This window comes from Diadema antillarum, unplaced genomic scaffold, assembly GCF_040938485.1.
Source record: "Diadema antillarum isolate AM-2024a unplaced genomic scaffold, OU_Dant_1.0 seq00000633_RagTag, whole genome shotgun sequence".
NCBI classification, from domain to species: Eukaryota; Metazoa; Echinodermata; class Echinoidea; order Diadematoida; family Diadematidae; genus Diadema; species Diadema antillarum.
Genome location: NW_027271550.1, coordinates 1,959,724 through 1,979,723, shown reverse-complemented (window position 1 = coordinate 1,979,723; position 20,000 = coordinate 1,959,724). Strand labels below are relative to the sequence as shown.

At 39.5% G+C, this 20,000-nt stretch overlaps 1 protein-coding gene across 1 annotated transcript; it reads left to right on the top strand.

The window, feature by feature from the left end:
* The first annotated feature begins 1,738 nt into the window (after positions 1-1,738).
* On the top strand, positions 1,739-11,990 carry LOC139736223 (ubiquitin-like protein NEDD8). Its single transcript, XM_071646956.1, has 5 exons — positions 1,739-1,851; positions 5,970-5,987; positions 6,541-6,570; positions 8,346-8,428; positions 11,738-11,990. The coding sequence occupies exons 1-5, from the start codon at positions 1,834-1,836 to the stop codon at positions 11,823-11,825; spliced, it is 237 nt and encodes a 78-aa protein (XP_071503057.1). The 5' UTR covers positions 1,739-1,833; the 3' UTR covers positions 11,826-11,990.
* Positions 11,991-20,000: the final 8,010 nt, after the last annotated feature.

Genomic DNA, 20,000 nt, shown 5'->3' with positions numbered 1-20,000 from the left:
AATTATTTCCTGGATGTTGAATAAAAAAATAACAATGCTCTTTTGTATACACAAGGTTCTACATCATTTTAAACTGAAATTCTCTGAAACTGCCATTCAAATTAGCTTTCGGTTTAACGGCCAACTTCTTTAAAGAAAATGTTATATATGGGTACGTATTGCTTTTTTTTTTTTTTTTTTGCTCTGCAGTGCAAAATATCCACATCTTTTATTATCATTATTATTATCATTGAATTTTATAATTATTATCATTATTATTATTACTATTTTTTTTATTATTATTATTATTATCAATATTAGTATTGATATAATTATTATTATCTTTACACTGTACTCAACTCAAGATCTCTATTACAATCATCTCTTTTTACTATGTTTCTCCAAGTATATGATATATTTTCAAAAAGTTTCTATTATTTTCTCAATTTCCAAACAATGTAATCCCATTCGAAATTCACATATTTACTTTGTATTTCCTTCTGCATTGATAGTACACTGTAGAAATACTTTTCTTCAAAAATATATTAATTCATCAGTTTTTTAACATCAAAAAAATAATTTCACTTCTTCTACTTTCCTCTTTTTCCACCAGAAATTTTGTAAACAAAAAACAATTTTAAATCAACTCTCAATAAAATAAGAAAATAAATGCGAAAGGTTTTATATGAATTCAGCGTTACACAGTGTTGCTGTAAAACTGTAAAATTCTATGACTTCCAGGGTTAAACTAAAGAATTAAAATAGTTTCCACCTCATCATTGAGTGCCCATTAGATTACTGACAAGCAGGCTCTAATTGAAACTATGAAATGGGAACTGGCAAAAATAGTAGGCCTACAGTTCTTAATTCTCCGAGGAACACAGTCCCGAATAAAATTATGCAATTTCTGTTACCAGGGAGGTGAGAATATTAAAACCTCCCTGCTGTTACCGAGGAATCCACATAATAATTAAATTTGCTTGAAACAGGCAGAGAGGTCACCTCCTGGGGCCCGTTGCATAAAACTCCAACCGGATTTTTTTCCGGTTGAAATCACAAAATTCCGGTTGGAAGCTCCCAACCAGAGTTTTTATGCAACGGATTTTACATTCTTAGATTAGCAACCGTAAGAAAATCAGGTTGGGCAAATCCCAACCAGAATTTTCTAAGGTTGCTAAAAAAGTTTTATGCAACGGGACCCCGGAAGCGTTTTTTTTTAAGACGGCACAGATTGGGGCATGGCGCGTGTTAAACCTATGGGAAAAACGTTGGGTTAGGGTTTTTGGTTATGGTTATGGTTATGGTTATGGTTAGGGTTAGGGTTAGGGTTGGGGTTAGGGTTAGGGTTAGGGTTGGGGTTAGGGTTAGGGTTAGGGTTAGGGTTAGGGTTAGGGCTAGGGTTAGGGTTAGGGTTAGGGTTAGGGTTAGGGTTAGGGTTAGGGTTAGGGTTTGATGGTTAGGGTTAGGATTAGGATTAGGGTTAGGTTTAGGGATAGGGTCCCCGATAGATTTTTAGTTTCCCCAATCTGTGCCGTCTAAAAAAAACACGCACCCCGGAAACATAATGCATCTCTTCCTTCGAGAACATAGCCTACCGTTATCGTACTGCGCCGCGAGAGGGAGCTCTTGCCCAAAAGAAGAGGTTACTGTACCTTTTGCATGCTCGCTCGTACGGATCGTATGTTTTGCAGCAGCAGAAACAGCTACACAGAACATCACCACCCGGCACGGACGTGTATTGAACATTTGCGGACCATCTCAACCACAGCACAGGATCAGTCAGCTCAGACTCTCGAGTTAATTGCGTTCCAGGTTCCAGAATCAAGCTACTCTACTGCGTTCGATTTTTTCAAGATGTTGATTAAAGTAAAGGTCAGTTGTATAACGTGTCTAGCACAAATTCGGAAATCCAGAATAGCCCAAAATTGGTGGTAATTGTCGCAATAACTTCAGCGTTGAACAATACAATGTCAATGAATGAATCATCCGCCTTTGCCAGGGCAGACTCGACATTTCATTTTTTAGACCTCCTAGAACTTTATTGCATGGCCATGGAAGGGATGGGAACGGGTGGAATCCTTTTTGCCATTTATTCTTGGGGCGTCATCATTCATATTCAACATTCATATGCCCTCTCTGTAGTCTCAGGTCAGGCAATAAGAGGACGGGCTAGAACAGCCCATGAAAGCATTTTTGTCACCACCTCTCTCAGAACAGTGTCAGTAGTCTCACATTTTGACTTGTAGTCTTGTAAGTTGTAGGTCACCTCACACCTAACTGCGACCAGCCCCAACGTGCAGCGTTGGGGCTGTGCCGTTTTCGCATCCAGATCTTAATGTTGTACAAAACGGGTGCCGTTCTGGCGCTATATTTCCTTAATTTTTCAACAAAAACTACTAGTATGGTAGGTGTTCAACCCACCGACCGGGTCCATAACGACCGACCGCGCATTATAATGGCATTGCGCGTACAGACAGAAAATGTACGCATGGGACTACGCGCAACGGTGTTCGATTCTTCACTGGGCTACGCTACCGAGTAAAATGTGGCGAAAACAACTAAGTATTCCCTCTATAGCAAAATCGAATAAGGTTTATCGTGTAACTACATATAACTAGGCCTACCTTTGCTGACTCGTTGTTCGATGTAGAGTATCCTTCTGTAATAAATTTGATGATTTTGACCACAAAATTGTCACCGCCGCTTGTGCGATCGTGCACACACGTTACACATACACATGACAAACATTTTGTCACCCGCTACGACCGTACGAGTTGATGCAGAAACGAGAAATGAATGTGAAAAAAAAAAAACCGACTCATCTAATTTATTTCAATTACGATGAAAAGTTTCCTAATGAAAATCAAGTCAAATTCATCAAACAGTCCTTCAAAAGTAATATCGAAGGAATCAAAATATATTCAAATATTATTGGGGAAAAAATGACGGCTAGAAAAAAACAGCGGCCTGTCGAAAAAACGCATTTAAGTGCCCGTTATACGTATTGTCAGGGTGGTCTGTAGAAATGAGCAGGGCAACTGAGTGCGGAAAAATGACACGCCATGCGTTCGAAGCCACCATCTAAGAGCGCATACCTCAGATCGCATTTTCAGAGCGCGCTTGTGAATCCGGGGTATTTTCTCCACACGTGAGTAAAATTTCAGGCAAATTGTGAGATTTTTCACATTTCTATTGATAGAAAAACGTTAGGTGTCCGGTATTATGAACACCCAACCATACTAGGAATACGTACATGGGTTGATTAAACCTAAATGATTCCAATCGGCGACTGTTTGATGCATTTTGTTGCTTATGATGCAGAAAATGTTGTCTTATAAGGCAAATTATCTTCAGCTCACCGATGCTCACTAACATTGCATGCTAGCCTTTTGTCAAGGCCCTCTCGCTGTAACGGACGAGCGAACGGACAAGCGAAGCGAGTTGTGCTACCTTACTTGGCTGGGCTCTCTACACCATACAGTGAGAGGGCCTTGACAAAAGGCTACGTATTACTCGCTACATGCGTAGATGCGTACTAATGGATATACACGTTCAAAATGGCAGCACGGCTCTCCCACTAGGGCAGGCCGCTTACTCCTTAAGAATGTGGAAAATTTTGCAGTTTCCAGATAAATTGGTGAAAAGAACCAAGGCAATGGGATGGGGTAATGTATATTTCATTTTTTATTGTCACTGTGTTTACGATAGAAATTTACCCATGATTTATTCATGAAGTCGCCGTATGTGGCAATAGGGAGTTGTTCGTGATTCTCACTTTAGCGAAACTGCGAGGTAGCCGCCAGGACCCCGCCGCATAGCGGCGCGGTCTCCGGGGCTACCTCACACCATGCCATGCACACAGGGGGGTACTTGGTCTTGGTACAGTACCAAGGTACTTCTTCCAGTCTGGTACAGTCCGCCTCTGGCATATTATCGTACCTTGTTCTTGTCAAGTGCTGGGTGTACAGTGACAGTGTGCAGGTAAAAAAATCCTATTGTGTTCTACAAAAATTTCTATGTGCGGCTAAAAAACGAGATGAGAGCTCATCGGAGCTTTTAATACAACAAGTTGCACCTCCTTCTTGAAGATCTCCAAGGAGGTGCAGCTATTAATGGTGGAAGGTGGTAGGGAGTTCCACAGCTGAATAGTATCTGGATAGAACGTGGATTGAAACAAGTGAGTTCTGGCAAATGGGGAAATGGAACTTAAGCTTATGTGGGTTTCCGCGTGTTGACGGTCCTGCAACTGGTATGAAGTAGGTGACTGGAAGATCCACCAGACCATTAAGAATGCTATACATCATGTAGACTTTTTGCTGTGCTCTCCTTTCTTGAAGAGTGTTCCACTGTAGTTTATTGAGCATGGCAGTAACACTACTATCTCTGTGATACTTTGGTTGAGATCCTCCTGAATACTCCAACTGGAGTTTTAACTGGAGGTGCCGGAGGGTGGACGTTTAAACAATTATTCCATTAAGTAACATCTCTTTAGATTTAGCTGAATCAGTTTGTGTGATTACGGAAGAAGGAAGTTCATTCCATACTTTAATTGTGCGGGGAAAGAATGAGTTCCTGTGGACTTTTAGTCTGGAGGATGGTACTTCAAACTGGTGAGAATGTCCGCGTACCCGTGTCTACTTCTGATGAGCTTGGGTTTAGTGTGTGATAAATAATCAATATCAAATCTATTATTTAACATTTTGTGAAAGCAAGTCAGACAATGTGCTTCTCGTCTTTCTTGGAGTGACTTCCATTCAGGGGTGTTTCACAAGCTGTTCTTAAAGTTACGAAGGACTTAGAACGACTGGTGATCAGTTCTTGTGCTGAATTATTGAGATTCTGATAAGTATAGCACATATTAGAACTGATCACCAGTCATTCTTATAAGTCCTTCGTAACTTGAAGAACAGCTTTGTGAAACACCCCCAGGTCAGTTTCATTGTCCACATTAATCATAATATAGAATGCAGGCAGTTCAGAAAAGCTTGGACAGTAGGCCAGAAGTAGGACATTGCCAGAGCGTCGCAGAAAATTGTGAGATGGTGCAAACAAACCGTGAAGAAAACTGCGATACAACAGCCTCCCATTTTTTAACGTCCTACATTTTGTAGCTAGCCACAACAATCATATGTAGATATGTTATACCCCTTTATGATCCATCCGACGCCCCATCACAGTTGGCACAAACCACCGTGCACCCCTGCTTGCAGGCAAGGCATGTGTGTTTGCATGCACATGATTCAAATCGGTAACTGTGTAGACGGTAACAGACCGATCGGAATAAGTTTTTTTGTGGACATTTTTTTTGTCATTATTTCACAGAATAATTTTGCCATGGACGGTGGACATGTGCACTCTGCAATGGGTTAAGCAGGTGAAGAATTAGTTTGGCCCTCGCTCAGTGAAGATGTAACTCATACAGAGACTGACATGCTCGGCTTTGTCAGCTGTATAATGAAGAAGAAATATATTTCAACAAAATAAAGAGCAAACAGATGGAAACTAACCAGAAATGTATATGATCTAGATCTATAGTATCAAAGTGAAAAAAATGAGCAAAGAAAATGGGATTCCATCGTGATGAAATCCCATTTTTTTTTTGCTCAGTTTTTCACTTAAAGATTTCAACAAAATGATGGATTTCTATTTGGTACCTCAGGATACCAAAAAACAAATATGTTGACTGATCTACTGTTCAGTGTATATGTTGTAAACCTCAGACATGTACATTTGGGCTTTATAGTGCTGTTCATGGCAGATTCCACTTTTTTTTTTAATACATTTGCTTTGCTCATTTTGTTTGTAGATACAAAATGTATATCATGAAAGATGATGATTTCAACAGTTGAATGAATGTTCAAATAGATTAGGACAATATTATGTGCAAAATATTCATTAATATTTTTGTGTCTTTCCTCCATGGCACCCTTTTGAATTCTGGAATACCTGTTTGCTTCCAAACACCAATGGCATCGTTCGCACCATACCAGACACTCACAGGGAAAGAGGTAAGTGTATTCTGAGGCACTGGCTGTGAAAGGGAAACTGGCTAACAAAAATGAAATCAATGAGCACTCTGAGACAAGGTTACTAAGGCCATCACTGTGAATGCTAGATAGCAGCTAGTGTGAATCGCAAAATGTTTTCTTGTACACAAATAATTAAGAAACTTTCCTGCGTACCTACTGTATGATGATATTTCCTTAATTTGTATTTTGGCAGTCATGGCTGTTATTGTGATGCATCAATCCGTCAATGACAAATCATGAGAACCAGTATATATATGAACTGATAATGTTCTATGAAGGGGTACTAAAATTCACCTCAAAAGAAATGACATTATAAATCAGATTCTAAAGGTCATTTACTTCAAGTAACTTGAGTGATGCTATTGATTTGATGTGTTCTGATGCATAGCTTTGTCAAACTGTTATGTGGAAATTGTTGTTCTAGAAAGACTTCATAATTTCTAACATTCTAGAATTATCCTCCAGATGCGGTATGCTGTGTTTTTGACGTACATGCACTTATTTTACTGTTGTTGTTTATTTATCACTGCAGATTGAGATTGATATAGAGCCAACAGACAAGGTGAGTGCAGATATTCCACAATCTATTACACTATTAAAGATTAGATCTGTATTTCAAGTAAAAAGTAAAACACTTAGTGTATCTGAATCTTTTCCATGGCAATCTCCATATTTCATTGTTATTGTTCATGTATTTTCCCTGGAGTATGTTTTTCCTCTTATTTGTTTTTCTTTATTCACCATTTCTAATATATGAAGAACAAGAGAAAAAAGAGAAATGGAAAGGAATGATCTTAATGGCCTGAAGTGTCTTGGAGGTCTAATGAAATTTTAAAACATATCCTATCATGTCAAACTCTTAAAGCCCAAAGAAAGTTCTGGTACGCCTGCAAAAGTTGTCAAATTTCGCTCTCAAATGTGAACGTATGCCTAGGAAATAGTGCGTAATAACGCTGTAATAACAAGATATTCGATGGGTAACGCCGAAAATGCGAAATATTAACTAAAAAGGTTCAGTCTCAGAACTTATCCCAATGGGGTCAGGCTAAACTCGGACTCGGGATAACTCGGCCTCGCTTTGACGGCGGGATGAGTTGTATTAGTTGTCCCTCTGGATTGTACAGTGTTGTACTATGGGAGCGGCCTGTATAAACTACATTGTAGCGCTTCACGTTCTGGCTACTCGCAGAAATGGTCCGAGTTGTTACAACGCGCGCATCAAAAACCTCTTTAGCGCGCGTGCAAAATTAGTGTGCGCCTATCAAGCACCTCTAAAAACAATCAAAGACGCTTGATAAACAATAACAAAAACTTCAAAGACCGCGCGTCTCAGCAACTGAGGTGATGTGCCTATAGGCTTGAGGATCGCGCGCTGTCAATTTGTTTTGTACAGGATTAGCCCTTTCTGTTCAGTAAGGCCTCGTTTGGTATTATACAGTAGAATATGGCGATCAGGAACTGCGTGTAAATTGTCTGAAATAGGGTCGAGTTTTCCCTGAGACCGAGTTAGTCTCGAGCCTTCTGAAATAAAAGTCGGTTTTCCGACTTTTATTATTTTTCTCAAAATACTCCAAAATGACTCATCATTCCGGCAAACCGCGTCAGCCAGGTAAGTTTCTTTGTAGACTCTTTCGATAAATTGCAGGCAAATATGAAATGGTGCCAGACGGGTTCTCAAGCCCTTACCAGAACTTTGTTTTCACTTTAAGATCCTTGTGATGCTGCACAAAAGTGACTAGCTCATGCATTATTTCCATCTGTATTGATTTCTTGGGTATCTTGGAGATTGCTCTGTTCGACCGTAAGCTTGATCTGTGCAAAAAGTTTAAAGTCATTCATGAAGTCTTCAGAGAAGATATCCTCGATACGAGCTAGCATCAACCCTTCAAGATTGAGAGATAGAGGTACCCAAGGAAACCATCCTGAGAGATGTGAGCATGGAGTTGACACAAAGCTTCAACCGAAATGAAACACACAAGCAAAAATTACAACACAAATTACAGCACAATGCTGGAACAGCCATTCACCATCTCAGATCATCGAGGAATGGAAAAGGGGAAATATATGGTCAAAACGAGAAGTCTGTGATATGCCGGCAGTATCAGGGCAGTTACCCCCCCCCCCCCCCCCCTGCTAAATGCTGGTTAGTGATAAGGTTAGAGTAAAGATTAGGGTTAAGGTTAGGTTTAGGGTTAGAGTTTGGGTTAGGGTTAGTATCAGGTGTAGGGTTAGGGGAAGGGGAAGAGTCTGTGGTAATTGTCCAAGGGTAATTGCCCTAGAACCCTGCCAACATCATTCTGTTCTTGACAGGACTTTGTTGTGATGTATCATTTTCAGGTGGAGAGGATAAAGGAGAGAGTGGAGGAGAAGGAGGGTATCCCGCCACCACAGCAACGGCTGATTTTCAGCGGGAAACAAATGTGAGTGGAAGGGGACGTGTCTTGTCCAAGAAACGTTTATGACATAATGTGTAGTTAAAGTGACAGTCATAAGATCAGTTTCACTTTGTGTGGATCAGTTTGATTATGTAGAGTTGATTTATTCTTTCTTCAGCTATAGTAGTCTAAAACTGATATTTTGCAAGTTTGTATTGTTGCATTCCTTGTTTCCATGGGTAACAAAACGCATGCTTTGTGGACATATGCTTCATGACAAATGCTCAGAGACAATTGCTCTGCCAACATTTACTCCGCAGACAATTGTGACCCGCTACAACAAAAGGATCCGAAAGTCGGGGGAGGATAATTTTCTGAAAATGGCATGACATTATTCCCTTACTCTTCTACTTTAATTTCATATATAGCACAACTCATAAAAGTACTCGGTTGCGGAGATATCGATGATTTTATTAGCGCATGTCAAGTGGTTGAGGAAATCAGAGTTTCGAGAAAAACGCTTTCAAAGTTTTTCTTCCGACATTATCATGATCAAGGGGAGTCGAGACAGTTTTCACAGCTTGACAATAGAAGGCATGCTCCTTGCGACCTCCGCGATGTTCACTCAAGCTTAGCGCCGGCGGTCTACGCACGACCAATCAGTAATCAGGATGTCACGCACTGACCAATAAGATCACCCCTTTGTTGCTAGGGCTAGACTCCGCGCTAAATCCAAATCTTCGGACAGGTTTCTGTTACGTTGAAATTCGGGAAATCATGGCCCAGAAAAAACGCTGATATCTTGCCTTTCCATTGATCATTTAGCTTCGAAATTTCGGCAGATGATAGACAAAACATAAGACTACAAAATTTTGCAAAATACAAAAATCTGATTGTTTTGACCAATTTTGATGATGTGACTTCAAACTCGATTTTCTCGGCTTAGCTGTCAGCGACTTTAGGATCCTTTTGTTGTAGCGGGTCACAATTGCTCTGCCAACACTCGCTCCATTGGCAATCGTCAGCATAGCAGGTGTCGGCCGAGTGAATATCTCGGAGCATTTGTTGCAGTGTTCAATGCAATTATTACCGAAGCATATGTCATGGAACCATTTTCATTACAATAGCTTATTACTAGTAGCTCACCTGAGCCAAAGGCTCAAGTGAGCTATTGCGATCATTCATCGTCCGGATTCCGGCGTGCGTCGTGCATCGTGTGTCGTGCGTCATGCGTAAACTTTTTACATTTTCATCTTCTTCTTGAAAACCCCAAGACTGATTTTCACCAAACTTGGCAGGTAGCATCCCTAGGGGGTTAGAAACTCAATTTTTAAAAATGGGCACCATGCCCCACTCAGGGGGCCCCAGGGGGGCCCAAACCCCCCAAAATTAAGGAATCTTTAAAAATCTTCTTCTCTAGAACCAGGAGTGATAGAGCTAAGTTAGTACTATGAGTTAGTACATTGATGAGTGTAGTTTCAAGTTTGTTCATGGCGGAATAAGGGGTGCCCCCCTTGGGACCCTGGGGGGGGGGGGGGTGGGGGTGGGGGGGGTCCTAATGGGGCCTGAATTGTACATTTTCATCTTCTTCTTGAGAACCCCATGACCGATTATCACCAAACTTGGCAGGTAGCATCCCTAGGGGGTTAGGAACTCAATTTGTTAAAATGGGCACCATGCCCCCACCCAGGGGGCCCCCAGGGGGCCCAAACCTCCCAAGATTATGGAATCTTTAAAAATCTTCTTCTTCAGAACCAGAAGTGATAGAGCTAAGTTAATGCTATGAGTTAGTACATTGATGACTGTAGTTTCAAGTTTGTTCATGGCGGAATCAGGGGTGCCCCCCTGGGACCCAGGGGAGGGGTCCTAATGGGGCCTAAATTGTACGTATCCATCTTCTTGAGAACCCCATGACCGATTTTCACCAAACTTGGCAGGTAGTATCCCTAGGGGCAGACGATATCAATCTGTTCAAATGGGCACCATATCCCACCTGGAGGGCCCCAAGGGGCCCAAACCTCCAAAAATGAAGGCATCTTTAAAAATCTTCTCTAGAATCAGAAGTGATAGAGCTAAATTAATACTATGAGTTAGTACATTAATGACTGTAGTTTCAAGTTTGTTCATGGCGGAATCAGGGGTGCCCCCCTTGGGACCCAGGGGAGGGGTCCTAATGGGGCCTAAATTGTACGTTTTCATCTTCTTGAGAACCCCATGACCGATTTTCACCAAACTTGGCAGGTAGTATCCCTAGGGGCAGACGATATCAATCTGTTCAAATGGGCACCATATCCCACCTGGAGGGCCCCAAGGGGCCCAAACCTCCAAAAATGAAGGCATCTTTAAAAATCTTCTCTAGAATCAGAAGTGATAGAGCTAAATTAATACTATGAGTTAGTACATTAATGACTGTAGTTTCAAGTTTGTTCATAGCAGATCCAGGGGTGCCCCTCTTGGGGGCAGGGGGAGGTGGTGGGGAGGTCCAAATGGGGGCCTAAATTGTATATTTTCATCTTCTTCCTGAAAACCTCATGATGGATTTTCAGCAAACTTGGCAGGTAGTATCCCTAGGGGGTTAGGATCTCAATTTATCAAAATGGGCACCATGCCCAACCCAGAGGTCCCAAGGGGGCCCCCAATCCCCTCAAAGTTAAGGAATCTTAAAGAATTTGGGCAATTATTGTACATTTTCATCTTCTACTTAAGAATGCCTGGTAGAGCTTTGGTAGAGCTGTGAATAATTTAGAGTAGTGACTGCGTGAAAGGTGAACTTGCGATACTCGGGCGAACGCTAGACCCGCAAGTCTCTTGTTATCATTATGCAGCGAGTTGTGATTATCTAACCCTTTCATTGAGAAGGGATCCACTGTGATTACATGAATGCTGTCATTGCCTGAGGCCACAGGAGTCACAAATAAAGCGCAATAAATTGGAGACTATGTAAGAAATGTTCACAGTGGCAAAATCATACTTTAAAAGTGGAAATTTTCAGTGTTGAAATTTACACGCATTTTGCGCAACTAGAAACTAGCACAAAAATAAAAAGCATGCGAATATTTTTGTTTACTATATGTTCTAGAAGTTAATGTCTTGATTTTGCGGAATTAAAAACATGCGAAACTCATCTTACCCGCTGAGCACGAAAATTACTCGCGTGAAAATATCCACTGTTACAGTAGTAGCTTTCATGAAGATGTCACTCGAGCATTTTTAAGGTATAGATGTAGTGTGTTTATTTGCTCAAAACTCCAGTGGTTGTGGTGCTTGGAATTGCTTCAAACTAGTAGTATAGATAAACTAAATGATGGCATTCTTGACTTTACACAAAATTCCCTCTGTGCACATTTCTTGAAGGAATGATGAGAAGACAGCATCAGACTACAAGGTTCAGGGCGGCTCCGTCCTACATCTCGTGTTGGCGCTGAGGGGTGGTCATCGATGATGGGCTGGTGACATGTGCAAGTAACATCACATGATCAACAGTTGTAAAGCCATACAACTGATGTCTATTCTCTGTTGGCTACTTGTCAACGAAATGCAAGGATGGAGATTCAAGCATAACTCATTATTAGCCCCTGTAGATACAAGGGTAAGGAAGGGATTGAGAATGGAAGGGGAGGGGAGGGGAGGGAAGGGGAGGGAAGGGGGGGGGGGGCAATAAGGAGAAGAGGAAATACATTATGTGTAGTGCAACTGGAAGCTGGAAGCCAGAAGCCTGAAGCAGTGGAAAATGTATTGCTGTTATAAGCATGCTTAATGTGTCAATATTGTTCAAATAAATTTAACATTAGCCACATTAAAGGCCTGCTTTTACAAGCCTTCCAAAGTCCATTTTTGCTCATGCTCATCTCAATTCATATGTTTCTATGTTCTCTGTTGTGACCTTTTTTCTTTCTTATGCAAGCAGTTTATCCTGCTCTGAAAGCAAAAAGGAATTACAGGTTCACTTTTGGTTCTCATATTTACTTCAGATAAGATTACATACATGAAAAAGAGAATATAAAGATTTGAGTCTTACAATGCAGGGGAAATGTAAAGTATGTCCTATATTGATATATTAAGGACACGTCCAGCATTGTATTAAACAATTGGCATTAATATCAGGGCACATACATATCTACATGTGCAAACAAGGAGATTTTAATGCACTTTGTGTGATTGGTTTGAATGAATGTTACTTCCATGGGAACATCAGACTAATACCATATTGTAGTGTGAATCGCATGAAAAAAACATGTAAACCCAGCTATTAACCAGTATCTTCAATGGACAGAATATTTCATAGCAGTGTTCTTGTCTGCATTAGTTGTATATGTTTTGTTTTTATTCTTTTCTTCCTTTTGTTTATCCCATGCTCTTTGAGCGGTTTCATAGAAACTTAACAGGCAAAATAGTGTGTCCCTTGTGAGACAAGGTGTATTTTGATATCTTTCCTCAATTTGCAAATGAATACTGGATGGCTTTTGTCATCCGCAGAAGAGGTCTGTAGATATACAGGAAAATTAAGTTATTTGGCATAATCATTGTTTATTCCTGACTGGACGAGGTAGAAGTTATTTGCACAAGCAACATGGATATGTAATTGCTATTTTCAGTTTGTTGCATCCTATTAGTAACTCTTCTCATAGCTCTAGGATTAGACAAAAGCTTTACCATTATAACAGCTACATGTATTTGTGTGTTGGCATGTTTATGAAAACATCCTTGCATGAGAGCCGCTTTCTTCAGAAGGCAAGTAGCTGTCATGTGTACAAGCAAAACTCACATAGATTTGATGGGAAATTAGAGTTTCTTACATTCATTTTCCCATGTTATACATGCTATTACCAAGAAAGTTGAGAATATTCGTATCATAATGACTTTAGCCATCCTTAGCAATACTGTTAGCATGATAAATGTCAGTCATTGATTTATAGAACAGGTGGTCATCTTAAGTTGCTTAATATTGTAGATCAAGATATCCTTTTTTATTTTATTGCACCATTCTGTCATTTTTTTCCTGCAATATGGTACTTTGTGGAGGTTGGAGGCCAACCCCAAATGTATTTTTATAACTTGCATGATTGGCCTTGATGGGCTCAGCATGTCAGAGACATGGAATCACAAGATGTACTGACCATCATATTACAATGTACGTGTACCAGGAAGATGTTGTACAAGGAGTGACAACCCTTTGTAATCCATGCAACCACAGGTTTGGGTTCTAAAGCATTACAATGGAATGTCTTCAACATTCCTCTATGCTTTGAAGCCATGCTCAGCACCGCCTTATCTGTAGGATGAAATTTAAAAAAAAGAAAAGAAAGAAATTTCACATGGCATTAAATTACAAGCTATATTTCAACATGAAATTTTGATTGAAAATGCTAGAATCTGTTCAGAACAGTTTTGGAAAGAATTCAGTTACACAGTACATTACATGCATATGCATGTATGTTGGTTCTCCTGGTGATGTGCAAATCAAAATGAAAGGAAAATTAGGTCCAAAAAATATTTTTCCACAATGCACAAATATGTGCATGTTAGTTTCCTACCCTGTAATATGGCATATTTGATCTTTCAAATAGGTGCTGGTACTCAGTACTCTGCTTAAGTATGTTGCAGCACGTTTCTCTACTTTTTGCTGTTAAAAGTGTAATTCTTACACTGGATTTTGATTTGCTGCTCCAATTTGAATTTAAGCGCACACATTCGTTGTTGCCAGCACATTGAAAGAGAGAGCAAACTGCTGCAAGGGAGATCTTATCTGCTATGAGAGTGCTAGTCCTGATTGCTGACTAGACTGATGCACTCTTCTGTCAAAGCACCTGGCTAATACTGTCATTAAGCGCATAACTTCCTGGCGATGTTGTGCCTGACTTCAAAGGAGAGCAATTGGTTTCTTCTTTATCTATTTCACCTTCCTGATGTTGTATCCCACACTCTCATTTTGTTGTTAGGCATCACTTTCAGTTTCTACACAATCTGTATGTTTGTGATTGAATCACTTTTCCATAGTGATGGCAAATATTTACTGTAGCAGATGCGAGGCATGATATACGCATTGCAATTTAAACTAAAAAGATGTGGATTGCATAGTGCTTGTGAGTACCTTTTGTCCAACCTAGAGGTTACACTCACATTAAATGATTGGAATGTGTATATATGTAACAAAATGAACATGATCTCCAGTTTCCTTTGTGTCTTGAGCATAGAACAACATCCAATTTATAAACATGGGAACAATTCACTAGGGTTACGGGTGACTGTGCACTTACTCTCTTTGGAGAAATTTCACTCGATGTTTGAATAGTGAATACAGGAGCATGAAAGTTTTAAGTATGGCAAGTAGTAAGATTCTAGAGTTTTTGAGTTGCACTGTCTTCACGAACCAGCAATATGGATCACAATCACACACCCTTGCACATGTACATGTAAATATCATAGGTGATGATACCATAGCTTCACAGGTCTTGTAGGTTGCACATAGCTCTTCACTTCGTTTCCTTTGTATCTAAATATTTTATTCAAGTTACATCCAAATTCTGGAGTTTTAATGAAGAAGTAATGAGGTCTTTGTCAAGGGAGAGGTGCAGCTGCTTAATTATTCACAAAAGTAACTGTATCATTTTCTTCATGAGCAAGTGTGATACCTTGTGAGGAGCGGAGGGTGTCCCGGGATGGCTGATGGGTGCTTGTGAATTCAAGTAACGAGTGAGACTGTGGATGTATTTTAAAGTGGGTACATGCAAAAGCATCTTTTACACTGTGGTAAAAACAAACACACACACACACACACACACACACACACACACACACACACACATATACACACAAGAAGACACTGTACCATACAACACCACCTCTATCGTCATGCTTTCTAGATATTTAATAGAAATAAGAATAGCTTCTATGTACATTTCCAAAAACAATCTAGTTATTGTCTTCAAGAAAAAAATGCAAATAAACACTTCTATCATCACATACACTTAATCTTGTATACAATGGGCATAAAATAACCTAAATTAAGAATATAGAAACAATTTTTTTCTTTCCATTCATAATATCAGTGCATCTGGTGGGAATGAACATGTTGGATTGATTAGCAAAGTTGACTGAAATTTGAATAAGGTATAGCCGTTTGGACAGGTTAATTAATTTTGACTTCTTGTATTTCAGTCTAAGGTTTTCTTGGACTTGCGCAGAAATCCAGCTAATGTGATGCAGTAGTGTGCTCCAAGACTGCAAAATATTTTTCAGAGACATTTCTAACTATAATAGTTAATTTGTTCAGAAAATGAAATACAATGTACATGTATGTCTCCTAGCCAACTGTATACAACTTTGTCACTAACTCAGTGGCCTGTATCAAGCTCACACACATACCATGTAAGCATGGAGTGTATATCTATAGAATGTGTACACACCATATACATGTACATGTATCCAGAGAGTGTGTGACTTGTTAGTGGAAGTGATAAAAGATCAACCCAAACTCTCCCTTCTCAAGTGTACTTTAACAGAGACTCCAACTCTCCCGTTTTCAACGGGAGATCTCCCGCCGAAAACCCATTTTTGCAAAATCTCCCTTTCTCCCGTTTGAGATTTAATTTCTCCCGCCCTGGCTCTGTGTCTCCCGTTGGAAAGGATTTCTTACTTATTGGTATTGTATGTTGAAAAAATAAGCCTTAGATATCACCAGAGAGCATCTAGTAAAACTGCACACCAACTTGGAGAAGGCTGAACAAAGGTCACTGCTGGACCGTGATGCTGGACCGTGATTGGCTGAATGTGACATAAAGCATGTTTTAGAGACCCAATGGGCATGGGGGGCTACCACGGAGTGGGAACGCTAATCTAGCTCAGATATAAAGTGCATTCTTGTTATAATGAACATGGTATTAAAAAAAAACCCAAAACCTACAGCAAAGTACAAATTCAGCTCCAAAAATAATAATCTACACATCGTCATATACTTTACTGTTCAGCTGTAAAGAAATTTCGATATACCGGTAATGAAAGAAAATTGCTTGTCCCAAGGCCTTCATTATGAAGGGAGTCATCTGTATTCAAGAGTTGCCGAAACAAATTATGTACAGCTTTATGACTAATCTCTATATTAGTACACACAGCAGAGGAATCTCAACTGGAGTCAGAGATGCCAACTTCTTGACATTAAAAAAGAAAAACAACAGATGGAATATCCTCCAAAAAAAATCAGATTTTTGAGATCACCACTAGCCTGTTAGCTCTGGGCCAGCGAAATGTCAGAAGAAATTTTTCTCTGGTAAGAACGGGCAGGTAAAATGTTGCTACTTCATCATCACTGATGAGAAAAAAATCTGCATATTTCCCACTCAATTAACATTTTTATAGGGGTTGCAGTAATTTAGTAGTACACCTTTCTGTGTGATGAAGCAGTTTTCTCCAGTTTAAATTGACTTCAGGGGGGGGGGGGGGGGGGTATTCAAGAGGTGAAAAGTCATACTTTCAAGAGGCGATATCGTACTTAATACTGTAAAATCATATTGGCTGGCATTTCTGTGGAGTTGACGGTCACCAGTTAGCAGACGCTTCTATGCACATATTCGCTGACCACAGTACATTATGTACACCATTCAGTAGGCAGCAAATGAATCAGGCCACCCATGCTTCCAGGTCTTTCAGGTACTTGAAAATCCTGATAACAAGGTTGCAAGGACCACTGTTTTTGCTTTTGTAAGGGTACCAAAAAAAAAAAAGAAGACTAGTAATGGCAAATTGAGGCCGCCAAATTTACCATGTTAAGAGCAGTACACTTGTACCTTGTTGTAAGCTTGTTATAATGGTGTTTCCCTGTACTATGATTCAAGTTTGCTTGTGACTTGCCACAGTAACTCAATTAGTATAAAATACATTTGAAAACAACTCAACAAAATAAGCTCTACAACGTTTTTGCCACTCTAAAAGGGCACTGACTACAAATGAAGTGTCAAGAGTTGCATGGCTGGTGAATAAGGTAAAAAGACAAAGTAACAAATATCCACATCGGTTACAGAGAATTGTTCTAGTTAGGAAAAGGTATGCAACAAGGCTTCACTTCAAACAAGATGGCAAGAGTTTTCATGTCATTCCGCTTATTAGGTCTTTTGCTACAAGAGAGCATACTGGAGTGGTCACAAGAATGCAGTGTGAATGAGAGAAAAGTGAAAAGACTATGCATGAGAAGACCCTTATGCTCATCAGCTCAAGTTTACATCATAGAGGCACAGAGGATTCAAATAAAGAACAAATCCACATACATGTACATGTATCTGATATTGAGTTATCCTATCAATTCCAATATTTCAATTTTACTGCCTGAGTGACTCAAACAATTTTATCCCCCTCCCCCCCCCCCCCCCCCCGAGAAATAATGACATTAATCCAAAAGATTTATTAAATATAAGTATTTTTCTCAGTTTTACCGAATAAGTCAAAACCAATTTACAATACACACAACTGTTGCACATTGGCCATTACACACCTGTGACTTGTCCCACACTACTACACCAACACACAAAAGTCATGAGCATAACAGAGCATGACGCATTATGGCATATGCTGTCTTTCTACACCATTAATGTGATGTGACTAATTTAAGTAAAGTTTAGAGAGTAATAACTATGTTATATTTAGAAGGCTCTTGTGTTAAAAGGAACAATTGCAAATCAAAATGTGAAGACTAATATGTTAACTTAAATGTATCAAGATTCAGGTTAGCAAAGTGTTAGAATGCCTTTGAGGCCTTGACATACATATATATCTCTATATATTTTGTCTTCTTTTTTTCTATACACCTTCTTTTACTATGGAGTTTCCAGTAGGGTAAGATGAAGTATCACTATCAAATTTGCTTATGTGTTATGATGTTATATCGCACATGCAAAAGTGATGTTCCACAACAGACATACAAAACATGAGAAGTAGTGCTTGCATCAGAGTTTGAGGTATGTCCTTGGAATAAAGGCTCCAAAGCCAGACAAATCAAGAGGGAAATTTGTGCATCACCAAATTCACTCCTCTGATAAGGATAGTTCTCCAATCAAGGTGATGCTAGAGAAAAGTCCCAGAGAACCATTGAGCTACGTATCCGTGGAGAGGTTTCTCCTCTCCTCAAACTGTTTCTGGACCACCTTGTGCAGGGCGAGCAGAAAGTCGTCGAGAGAAAGCTGTGATCCGTGTGAGCACTGGTAATAGAATGAGACACATGAAGATAAGTCATTCTTTCTTCAAATTACTTGTGCGGGTATGTAATAAATTCTTGCGTCGAGTTATTTTCACTTATTTATAGCACCGATTACTCTTAAATGAATCCCACAAGAATTGGAACAATCATCCCCCAGTATTCGCACTGATTCCCACTGATCAGTTACTAGCCTTTCCCTTTAACAAGCAGTGTTTTTTTCAAGGTCCCACGCGACCTTCCATGTATTAAAACATCAACCTAGTTCAGTTTGTTTGTATGATTATACAAAACAATGTACTTGTCCTCACTAGGGGTTTGTGTTACACGTGGATGGTTTGTGAAAACAAATTGAAATTAAAGGGGAAGGCTAGTAACTGATCAGTGGGAATCAGTGGAAATGCTGGGAGATGATTGTTCCAATCCTTATGGGATTCATTCAAGAGTTCATTGCATATCTATTGTTGTGTGAAAATGATTTGCTTCAGAACGGTCTCATATTCAAGTAATGTGCAGATTAATGCTCTGTCACTGACCAGGGACGCTAACCTGGAAGTATTAAACTGCACATTACTTGAATATGAGACCATTCTGAAGCAAATCATTTTCACACAACAATAGATATACAATGACCTCTTGAATGAATCCCATAAGGATTGGAACAATCATCTCCCAGCATTTCCACTGATTCCCACTGATCAGTTACTAGCCTTCCCCTTTAAAAAGAGATAAACAACAATAAACAACATTTCATACTTTTTGAAATGTTCTCAACAAATATTTTACCCACTATTCGTAGAAGTCTGCATCACGCAAGATATCATCAAAACCATCTAAACCACCCAATCCATCACATTAAAACAGGCCGGATTTAATCAAACACCAAATTTTGCCACATTTCTTTTTGGCCTTGCTGCAGCATTCAGGCAATCTTCGCATTTCCTGGTTGCCCAGTAATTTTAAATGACACTATTGTGAAAAGTGGAATAATCAAGTGCTCAGATACAATACACGCACATACAGACAAATATGCAAACATATGTGTGTGTGTTGATATTTGTATGTATATAATGTATATGATATATATATATATCTCTCTCTCTCTCTCTCTCTATATATATATATATATATATATATATATATATATATATTTTATATATATTGTAGTTGCTCCGCGTATTGGCAGTACTAGAAATAGCAATAATAATGTCACAACAGAGGAATGCATTAAATGCCAATCTTGATTTTAATGAATAATCCGAATTTTCGAGGATCCTTCCTCTTCATCAGGGATGACAGTGCACAGTCGAAAATTCGAAAATTCGGATTATTCATTAAAATCAAGATTGGCATTTAATGCATTCCTCTGTTGTGACATTATTATTGCTACACACACACACACACACACACACACACACACACACACACACACAC